This window comes from Pseudophryne corroboree, chromosome 4, assembly GCF_028390025.1.
Source record: "Pseudophryne corroboree isolate aPseCor3 chromosome 4, aPseCor3.hap2, whole genome shotgun sequence".
Classification (NCBI taxonomy): Eukaryota; Metazoa; Chordata; class Amphibia; order Anura; family Myobatrachidae; genus Pseudophryne; species Pseudophryne corroboree.
The window spans coordinates 920,430,270-920,441,572 of record NC_086447.1 but is presented as its reverse complement, the minus strand read 5'-3'; the positions used below and the strand labels follow the sequence as shown (position 1 = coordinate 920,441,572).

Sequence of the window (11,303 nt, the reverse complement as noted above, 5' to 3'; positions counted from 1 at the left end):
CAAGTCATCAATCCTGTTGCTTACAGACTCCAGTTGCCTCCCTTTTTAAAAATACCCAGGACATTCCATGTTTCCCTGTTGAAACCGCTGATCTTGAATCGGTTTCATTCCTCATTTCCTCCAACTCCGAAAGTCCAAACTCAACGAGGCGTTGAGTATGAAGTGGCCAAGATCCTGGACTCACGTCACCGTTACGGTCAACTACAGTATCTTATTGACTGGAAGGGTTACGGCCCTGAGGAACGTTCATGGACCAATGCTTCTGATGTCCATGCTCCTGCCTTGGTCCGGAGATTCCATTCCAAGTTTCCTCAAAAGCCAAAGAAGTGTCCTGGGGCCACTCCTAAAGGGGGGGGTGCTGTCACGATCCGGGTATCTGGACGCCATTTCTTACCCATCAGATGCCTCCTAAGGCTGGCTCAGCGCTCCAGGACCGGATCCCATCTGTTATCCTAATGTTCACATTCCTGCATCCTCTCCTGTCTCTCTGAGACGCTGTCACAGTAACGCCTTATTACATCTGGCATGGCGTCTCCCGCGGCCTCCGCCGCCGTCCCTGAGCTTCTGCATGCAGAGTGTCAGAGTGGCGATTACGTCAGCCGCGGCCTCCGCTGTGTCCGCGTGGTTGGATGTGCACTTGTCAGCCTGGCGTCTCCTGTCTCCAGTGGCCGGCGCCGCCATTACTGTTTTCATTACCACATGGATTACAAACCAAACTTCCCTCCAAGTGTCTGCATGGGCGCAGCCATCTTGGATTCTGTCAGCTGATCATTTCCTCCAATCTGTTGTCAGTATTGTTAATCTGCATAATTGCCTAGCCAATCCCTTCCTTGCTGCAGGTATAAATACACTGTGCCTGAGCAAGGAAGGCGTCAGTGCTTTGGTTGTCAAACCTAGTTCCTGTTTGTCTCTCTCCTGTGATTGTCTTCCAGGTTCCAGCTCCTGTCTCAAGACTTCCACCATAGAGACCCGCACCAGCATTCCACCTGCGGTGTAGCCTGACTCTCCAATCCATTGTGGATTCATCTGTTTCCAGCTACAACATTACCTGCTTCCAGCTCAGCTTCCAGCAGAGTACAGCTTCCCTTAAAGGGCCGGTGTCCTTTCTACACTTTACCACTCTCCACCGGTATTATTATTTCTCCGCTCTCAAGTTCTACATTTCAGTTCATATTTCATCGCTCCCAAGTTCATTTATTATTTAACTGGTTCCAGCCAGTATCCACTCCGTGCTAACAACAGTCTGGTTCCAGCCAGTATCCACAGCAGCTGTTTTATCTTCAGCAACCCAGCTTTTCCTGGAACACCAGCTGGCACAATCCTGGGTTATCTCCATTGCTACAGTCGGGCCTGGTAAGGACTTTCCATCTAGAAGATCATAAGAACTATCTCACACTACCAGTGCCCTGTGGCTCCTGCCATCCTGTAGTACCCAGGAACTGTATTTATTTTTTGCTGACTTTTACGTTTTCTTTTACTGCTGCTGTGTTGCGGAGTTGTCATAATAAACATCATTGACTTTTATCCAAGTTGTCGTGGTCACGCCTTCGGGCAGTTATTTTTCATGTTACTTACATGTCCAGGGGTCTGATACAACCTCCCAGGTTCCGGTACATCTCAGCCCCTACAACTGAGGCTGCCTCCCGTCAGCTCAGGCCCTCAGTTGTGACAGCGTGGTGCGGGATCTTTGCATGCCGTAGGTCTGGCAGAGGCGCTCCATCACTCGGCCTTGGAAGCATGTGCCTTGGTCGGAATGTATGCGTTCAGGGCAAGCATACCTGCGGATGAACTGCTCGACGATGGCCTTGGCGGCTGAGTCCGCGGTCTGGTCCCGGGTAGGAACGACCACCGTGAATTTGGTGTGGTGGTCCGTCATCACCAGGGCGTACTGGTATCCTTGTGCTGACTCTCCAATGAGCACGTAGTCGATCATTAGTAATTCCAAAGGTCGGGTAGTGACAATGGTTTGTACGGGCGCCCTCTGCTCTGTGGGTTTTGATTTGGCCAACGGGTCCTCCTCTGTCCGTAGATTTTGGTTCCTTACACAGTTGGATCACACTCTGAAGGGCCTGTTGTACGTGCTTCTGTACCTTCAGGTGCCTCCAATATCGGGGGCCTTTCTCCTGGACCAGGGCCCGGTCCAGGCAGCGCAAGATATTCATGCCAAGGATGACCGGTCCGTGGGTCAATTCTTCCCCTGCGATTACCATGACACCCTTCTTCCCCAGGGGCTGGTCATACAGCTCCACCTCGATCCATACCACCCCCACAACGGGAATGGGGAGGTTGTTGGCGGCCTTGAGGTTCACCCAGCTTCCTACGCTCGTTTTCGTCAGGTGGGCGTAGTGCTCCCGGAAACATTGTTCGGACATGGTCGATACTTGGGAGCCCGTATCCAGGAGGCATCGCTGTTCTTTTCCCGCCAGCCAGGCTATTACAGTAGGGCACTCTCCAATTAGGTCCGAGGCGTAGTTGGTGTTCATGCGCTCGGTCTCTTTCCTCGTGGTTTGGCCCGCAACCGCGAGGGAAGTTAGTTTAAAGGTCTCCGACGATAATCTCCGGTACGCCTTGCTTCTGGGCATTCCCGGGCGAAGTGCCCCGATTGGTTGCACTCCCAGCATCTGGGCGCTTGGGTGTTCCTCCTCCGAGCCCCGGCCGTTCCTTGGGTGGTGGGCTCTCCCCACCTCCGGTGGTGCTGAGGGGAGCTGGCCCCTGATCGTCGGTCTGCATGGGCATCCTCGGGTCTGATGTCGCCTCTCTGGGTCTCTGTTTGCTCTACCCGCAATCTTAGCTGGGACCTCTCCTCCCGCATCTGTAGGAGTAGTGTACTCAGCGTTTCCATGCCACTGTCCAGGGGACTGGCTTCTGGGACGGTTGGGGCGACCGGTAGGGCCTGCTGCACGGCCACAGTGCAGGTGCCACCCCTTAATTCCTGGTCTTTGGCCAGAGCTTGGGTCAGCACATCGTGCAACGTTAGCGTGGCGTTTTCCTCAATCCGGGCCCGGAGGTGGGTTTGCAGGCGTTGATTCTGGAGTCTGGACACGAACAGTCCTCGCAAAGTGAAGTCGGGGTTGCCCGTTAGCAGGAACTCATCTTCTCTGGCCTGTAAATCTTCCATATATTCTTGGAGAGCATTGGCAAACTCGGAGATGCTCTCATCCTTCCGCTGCTTTCGGGTGAAAGCGCGTTGCTGGAGTTCTGTGAGGGTGAATTGCTCTCGGTAGACCGTCTTGAGTGCGTCAAACGTCCTTCTTCTTAGCGGCGTGCCACCGCAGTAGAGTCTTCTTGGCGTCTCCTTGGAGGGTGTCCAAGGCTAGGTTCACCTGTTCAGAGTCGGGCACACGATACTGCCGAATTGTGGTTTCCAGTTGGTCCTTCCAGTCGTCCAAGTCCATGTTCCGGCCATCAAACTTCTTCAGAAATTGTCCGGCGGTTCCGATGGGCAGACCGGACCGCAGGGCGGCCGTCACTGCTGTGGTGAGGTCGGACGTCACAAGCGCTGGAACCGTGGGAACCGTGGGGGAATGGAGTGTCAAACTTACGAAACACACACACACGGAACATTGATTGGCTCACCCGACTCGATCTTGTCCGCTTGCGTGACGAGCGATCACTCTCCCGATACCTAGGATGGAAATGCGCAAGAAACAACGCCACAGGTGGTGGTGGTGGTGGGGGAACGACGCACAGAGCCGGGCCTGAGCAAGCGGCTCTAAGCCCCCGACTGGAACTCTCACAGCTAACCACCTACCTGCGAGGGGAGCCTGACCGGGGAGTGACGCGTGTGGGCGGGGCTGCAGAGCGCTATGCGCACCGGAAGTACCATACAAAAATAAACAGTGACTCAACACTTTAAGCCTATGAGACTACAGAGAACACAATACCTACCCTAGGAGAATACAGTAAAACGCGATTACTACACTAGGAGACTACGGTAGGACACAATAACTACACTCAGAGCGTACAGTGAAACACAACAGACAATGCTGAGAGGGGGCCTCACTGAGGGCCTACCTTGATCCGGATGAAGGCAGCTTGCGACGAGCTCTTGCCAGGAGAGCTACCAGGGCCCAGGCAGCAGCAGGACCAGGAGCAGTAACAGCAGGACCAGGAGCAGTAACAGCAGGACCAGGAGCAGTAACAGCGGGACCAGGAGCAGTAACAGCAGGACCAGGAGCAGTAACAGCGGGACCAGGAGCAGTAACAGCAGCAGGACCAGGAGCAGTAAGAGCGGGACCAGGAGCAGTAACAGCAGGGCCAGGAGCAGTAACAGCAGCAGGACCAGGAGCAGTAACAGCGGGACCAGGAGCAGTAACAGCAGCAGGACCAGGAGCAGTAACAGCAGGACCAGGAGCAGTAACAGCAGCAGGACCAGGAGCAGTAACAGCAGCAGGACCAGGAGCAGTAACAGCAGGACCAGGAGCAGTAACAGCAGCAGGACCAGGAGCAGTAACAGCAGCAGGACCAGGAGCAGTAACAGCGGGACCAGGAGCAGTAACAGCAGCAGGACCAGGAGCAGTAACAGCAGCAGGACCAGGAGCAGTAACAGCGGGACCAGGAGCAGTAACAGCAGGACCAGGAGCAGTAACAGCAGCAGGACCAGGAGCAGTAACAGCAGCAGGACCAGGAGCAGTAACAGCGGGACCAGGAGCAGTAACAGCAGGACCAGGAGCAGTAACAGCAGCAGGACCAGGAGCAGTAACAGCAGGACCAGGAGCAGTAACAGCAGCAGGACCAGGAGCAGTAACAGCAGGACCAGGAGCAGTAACAGCAGCAGGACCAGGAGCAGTAACAGCAGCAGGACCAGGAGCAGTAACAGCGGGACCAGGAGCAGTAACAGCAGCAGGACCAGGAGCAGTAACAGCAGGACCAGGAGCAGTAACAGCAGCAGGACCAGGAGCAGTAACAGCAGGACCAGGAGCAGTAACAGCAGCAGGACCAGGAGCAGTAACAGCAGCAGGACCAGGAGCAGTAACAGCGGGACCAGGAGCAGTAACAGCAGCAGGACCAGGAGCAGTAACAGCAGGACCAGGAGCAGTAACAGCAGCAGGACCAGGAGCAGTAACAGCAGGACCAGGAGCAGTAACAGCAGCAGGACCAGGAGCAGTAACAGCAGCAGGACCAGGAGCAGTAACAGCGGGACCAGGAGCAGTAACAGCAGGACCAGGAGCAGTAACAGCGGGACCAGGAGCAGTAACAGCAGGACCAGGAGCAGTAACAGCAGGACCAGGAGCAGTAACAGCAGGACCAGGAGCAGTAACAGCAGCAGGACCAGGAGCAGTAACAGCGGGACCAGGAGCAGTAACAGCAGCAGGACCAGGAGCAGTAACAGCAGGACCAGGAGCAGTAACAGCAGCAGGACCAGGAGCAGTAACAGCAGGACCAGGAGCAGTAACAGCGGGACCAGGAGCAGTAACAGCAGCAGGACCAGGAGCAGTAACAGCGGGACCAGGAGCAGTAACAGCAGGACCAGGAGCAGTAACAGCAGCAGGACCAGGAGCAGTAACAGCAGCAGGACCAGGAGCAGTAACAGCGGGACCAGGAGCAGTAACAGCAGCAGGACCAGGAGCAGTAACAGCAGCAGGACCAGGAGCAGTAACAGCAGGACCAGGAGCAGTAACAGCAGCAGGACCAGGAGCAGTAACAGCAGCAGGACCAGGAGCAGTAACAGCAGGACCAGGAGCAGTAACAGCGGGACCAGGAGCAGTAACAGCGGGACCAGGAGCAGTAACAGCAGGAGGACCAGGAGCAGTAACAGCGGGACCAGGAGCAGTAACAGCAGGACCAGGAGCAGTAACAGCGGGACCAGGAGCAGTAACAGCAGGACCAGGAGCAGTAACAGCAGCAGGACCAGGAGCAGTAACAGCAGGACCAGGAGCAGTAACAGCAGGACCAGGAGCAGTAACAGCAGCAGGACCAGGAGCAGTAACAGCAGGACCAGGAGCAGTAACAGCGGGACCAGGAGCAGTAACAGCGGGACCAGGAGCAGTAACAGCGGGACCAGGAGCAGTAACAGCGGGACCAGGAGCAGTAACAGCAGCAGGACCAGGAGCAGTAACAGCGGGACCAGGAGCAGTAACAGCAGGACCAGGAGCAGTAACAGCGGGACCAGGAGCAGTAACAGCAGCAGGACCAGGAGCAGTAACAGCAGCAGGAGCAGTAACAGCAGCAGGACCAGGAGCAGTAACAGCGGGGCCAGGAGCAGTAACAGCAGGACCAGGAGCAGTAACAGCGGGGCCAGGAGCAGTAACAGCAGCAGGACCAGGAGCAGTAACAGCAGGACCAGGAGCAGTAACAGCAGCAGGACCAGGAGCAGTAACAGCAGCAGGAGCAGTAACAGCAGCAGGACCAGGAGCAGTAACAGCGGGACCAGGAGCAGTAACAGCAGGACCAGGAGCAGTAACAGCGGGACCAGGAGCAGTAACAGCAGCAGGACCAGGAGCAGTAACAGCAGGACCAGGAGCAGTAACAGCAGCAGGACCAGGAGCAGTAACAGCAGCAGGACCAGGAGCAGTAACAGCGGGACCAGGAGCAGTAACAGCAGGACCAGGAGCAGTAACAGCAGCAGGACCAGGAGCAGTAACAGCGGGACCAGGAGCAGTAACAGCAGCAGGACCAGGAGCAGTAACAGCGGGACCAGGAGCAGTAACAGCGGGACCAGGAGCAGTAACAGCAGCAGGACCAGGAGCAGTAACAGCAGCAGGACCAGGAGCAGTAACAGCAGGACCAGGAGCAGTAACAGCAGCAGGACCAGGAGCAGTAACAGCAGCAGGACCAGGAGCAGTAACAGCAGGACCAGGAGCAGTAACAGCGGGACCAGGAGCAGTAACAGCGGGACCAGGAGCAGTAACAGCAGCAGGACCAGGAGCAGTAACAGCAGCAGGACCAGGAGCAGTAACAGCAGCAGGACCAGGAGCAGTAACAGCAGCAGGACCAGGAGCAGTAACAGCAGGACCAGGAGCAGTAACAGCAGGACCAGGAGCAGTAACAGCAGCAGGACCAGGAGCAGTAACAGCAGCAGGACCAGGAGCAGTAACAGCAGGACCAGGAGCAGTAACAGCAGGACCAGGAGCAGTAACAGCAGCAGGACCAGGAGCAGTAACAGCAGGACCAGGAGCAGTAACAGCGGGACCAGGAGCAGTAACAGCAGGACCAGGAGCAGTAACAGCAGCAGGACCAGGAGCAGTAACAGCAGGACCAGGAGCAGTAACAGCAGCAGGACCAGGAGCAGTAACAGCAGGACCAGGAGCAGTAACAGCAGCAGGACCAGGAGCAGTAACAGCAGCAGGACCAGGAGCAGTAACAGCGGGACCAGGAGCAGTAACAGCAGCAGGACCAGGAGCAGTAACAGCAGGACCAGGAGCAGTAACAGCAGCAGGACCAGGAGCAGTAACAGCAGGACCAGGAGCAGTAACAGCAGCAGGACCAGGAGCAGTAACAGCAGCAGGACCAGGAGCAGTAACAGCGGGACCAGGAGCAGTAACAGCAGCAGGACCAGGAGCAGTAACAGCAGGACCAGGAGCAGTAACAGCAGCAGGACCAGGAGCAGTAACAGCAGGACCAGGAGCAGTAACAGCAGCAGGACCAGGAGCAGTAACAGCAGCAGGACCAGGAGCAGTAACAGCGGGACCAGGAGCAGTAACAGCAGGACCAGGAGCAGTAACAGCAGCAGGACCAGGAGCAGTAACAGCAGGACCAGGAGCAGTAACAGCAGGACCAGGAGCAGTAACAGCAGCAGGACCAGGAGCAGTAACAGCAGCAGGACCAGGAGCAGTAACAGCAGCAGGACCAGGAGCAGTAACAGCGGGACCAGGAGCAGTAACAGCAGGACCAGGAGCAGTAACAGCGGGACCAGGAGCAGTAACAGCGGGACCAGGAGCAGTAACAGCGGGACCAGGAGCAGTAACAGCAGGACCAGGAGCAGTAACAGCAGCAGGACCAGGAGCAGTAACAGCAGGACCAGGAGCAGTAACAGCAGGACCAGGAGCAGTAACAGCAGGACCAGGAGCAGTAACAGCGGGACCAGGAGCAGTAACAGCAGCAGGACCAGGAGCAGTAACAGCAGGACCAGGAGCAGTAACAGCGGGACCAGGAGCAGTAACAGCGGGACCAGGAGCAGTAACAGCAGCAGGACCAGGAGCAGTAACAGCAGGACCAGGAGCAGTAACAGCAGCAGGACCAGGAGCAGTAACAGCAGGACCAGGAGCAGTAACAGCAGCAGGACCAGGAGCAGTAACAGCAGGACCAGGAGCAGTAACAGCAGCAGGACCAGGAGCAGTAACAGCAGGACCAGGAGCAGTAACAGCGGGACCAGGAGCAGTAACAGCAGCAGGACCAGGAGCAGTAACAGCAGGACCAGGAGCAGTAACAGCGGGACCAGGAGCAGTAACAGCGGGACCAGGAGCAGTAACAGCGGGACCAGGAGCAGTAACAGCAGCAGGACCAGGAGCAGTAACAGCGGGACCAGGAGCAGTAACAGCAGGACCAGGAGCAGTAACAGCGGGACCAGGAGCAGTAACAGCAGCAGGACCAGGAGCAGTAACAGCAGGACCAGGAGCAGTAACAGCAGCAGGACCAGGAGCAGTAACAGCAGGACCAGGAGCAGTAACAGCAGGACCAGGAGCAGTAACAGCAGGACCAGGAGCAGTAACAGCAGGACCAGGAGCAGTAACAGCAGGACCAGGAGCAGTAACAGCAGCAGGACCAGGAGCAGTAACAGCGGGACCAGGAGCAGTAACAGCAGCAGGACCAGGAGCAGTAACAGCAGGACCAGGAGCAGTAACAGCAGCAGGACCAGGAGCAGTAACAGCAGGACCAGGAGCAGTAACAGCGGGACCAGGAGCAGTAACAGCAGCAGGACCAGGAGCAGTAACAGCGGGACCAGGAGCAGTAACAGCAGGACCAGGAGCAGTAACAGCAGCAGGACCAGGAGCAGTAACAGCAGCAGGACCAGGAGCAGTAACAGCGGGACCAGGAGCAGTAACAGCAGCAGGACCAGGAGCAGTAACAGCAGCAGGACCAGGAGCAGTAACAGCAGGACCAGGAGCAGTAACAGCAGCAGGACCAGGAGCAGTAACAGCAGCAGGACCAGGAGCAGTAACAGCAGGACCAGGAGCAGTAACAGCGGGACCAGGAGCAGTAACAGCGGGACCAGGAGCAGTAACAGCAGGAGGACCAGGAGCAGTAACAGCGGGACCAGGAGCAGTAACAGCAGGACCAGGAGCAGTAACAGCGGGACCAGGAGCAGTAACAGCAGGACCAGGAGCAGTAACAGCAGCAGGACCAGGAGCAGTAACAGCGGGACCAGGAGCAGCAACAGCAGCAGGACGAGGAGCAGTAACAGCAGGACCAGGAGCAGTAACAGCGGGACCAGGAGCAGTAACAGCAGCAGGACCAGGAGCAGTAACAGCAGGACCAGGAGCAGTAACAGCGGGACCAGGAGCAGTAACAGCAGGACCAGGAGCAGTAACAGCAGGACCAGGAGCAGTAACAGCAGCAGGACCAGGAGCAGTAACAGCAGGACCAGGAGCAGTAACAGCAGGACCAGGAGCAGTAACAGCAGCAGGACCAGGAGCAGTAACAGCAGGACCAGGAGCAGTAACAGCGGGACCAGGAGCAGTAACAGCGGGACCAGGAGCAGTAACAGCGGGACCAGGAGCAGTAACAGCAGCAGGACCAGGAGCAGTAACAGCAGGACCAGGAGCAGTAACAGCAGGACCAGGAGCAGTAACAGCAGGACCAGGAGCAGTAACAGCGGGACCAGGAGCAGTAACAGCAGCAGGACCAGGAGCAGTAACAGCAGCAGGAGCAGTAACAGCAGCAGGACCAGGAGCAGTAACAGCGGGGCCAGGAGCAGTAACAGCAGGACCAGGAGCAGTAACAGCGGGGCCAGGAGCAGTAACAGCAGCAGGACCAGGAGCAGTAACAGCAGGACCAGGAGCAGTAACAGCAGCAGGACCAGGAGCAGTAACAGCAGCAGGAGCAGTAACAGCAGCAGGACCAGGAGCAGTAACAGCGGGACCAGGAGCAGTAACAGCAGGACCAGGAGCAGTAACAGCGGGACCAGGAGCAGTAACAGCAGCAGGACCAGGAGCAGTAACAGCAGGACCAGGAGCAGTAACAGCAGCAGGACCAGGAGCAGTAACAGCAGCAGGACCAGGAGCAGTAACAGCGGGACCAGGAGCAGTAACAGCAGGACCAGGAGCAGTAACAGCAGCAGGACCAGGAGCAGTAACAGCGGGACCAGGAGCAGTAACAGCAGCAGGACCAGGAGCAGTAACAGCGGGACCAGGAGCAGTAACAGCGGGACCAGGAGCAGTAACAGCAGCAGGACCAGGAGCAGTAACAGCAGCAGGACCAGGAGCAGTAACAGCAGGACCAGGAGCAGTAACAGCAGCAGGACCAGGAGCAGTAACAGCAGCAGGACCAGGAGCAGTAACAGCAGGACCAGGAGCAGTAACAGCGGGACCAGGAGCAGTAACAGCGGGACCAGGAGCAGTAACAGCAGCAGGACCAGGAGCAGTAACAGCAGCAGGACCAGGAGCAGTAACAGCAGCAGGACCAGGAGCAGTAACAGCAGCAGGACCAGGAGCAGTAACAGCAGGACCAGGAGCAGTAACAGCAGGACCAGGAGCAGTAACAGCAGCAGGACCAGGAGCAGTAACAGCAGCAGGACCAGGAGCAGTAACAGCAGGACCAGGAGCAGTAACAGCAGGACCAGGAGCAGTAACAGCAGCAGGACCAGGAGCAGTAACAGCAGGACCAGGAGCAGTAACAGCGGGACCAGGAGCAGTAACAGCGGGACCAGGAGCAGTAACAGCAGCAGGACCAGGAGCAGTAACAGCGGGACCAGGAGCAGTAACAGCAGCAGGACCAGGAGCAGTAACAGCAGCAGGACCAGGAGCAGTAACAGCGGGACCAGGAGCAGTAACAGCGGGACCAGGAGCAGTAACAGCAGGACCAGGAGCAGTAACAGCAGCAGGACCAGGAGCAGTAACAGCAGGGACCAGGAGCAGTAACAGCGGGACCAGGAGCAGTAACAGCAGCAGGACCAGGAGCAGTAACAGCAGGACCAGGAGCAGTAACAGCAGGACCAGGAGCAGTAACAGCGGGACCAGGAGCAGTAACAGCAGCAGGACCAGGAGCAGTAACAGCAGCAGGACCAGGAGCAGTAACAGCAGGACCAGGAGCAGTAACAGCGGGACCAGGAGCAGTAACAGCAGCAGGACCAGGAGCAGTAACAGCAGCAGGACCAGGAGCAGTAACAGCAGGACCAGGAGCAGTAACAGCGGGACCAGGAGCAG

At 57.2% G+C, this 11,303-nt stretch overlaps 1 protein-coding gene across 1 annotated transcript in view; it reads left to right on the top strand.

Annotated features, from left to right (window-relative positions):
* Positions 1-6,401: 6,401 nt before the first annotated feature.
* LOC134911030 (serine/arginine-rich splicing factor 6-like) overlaps positions 6,402-11,303 on the top strand; it is a gene marked incomplete at both ends in the record, with an annotated part of 39,683 nt that continues 34,781 nt past the window's right edge. Inside the window, 2 exons of the mRNA XM_063919423.1 lie at positions 6,402-6,524; positions 7,335-7,403. Of these exons, the coding sequence (XP_063775493.1) occupies positions 6,402-6,524; positions 7,335-7,403 (192 nt within the window). The remainder of the gene's footprint in view (positions 6,525-7,334; positions 7,404-11,303) is intronic.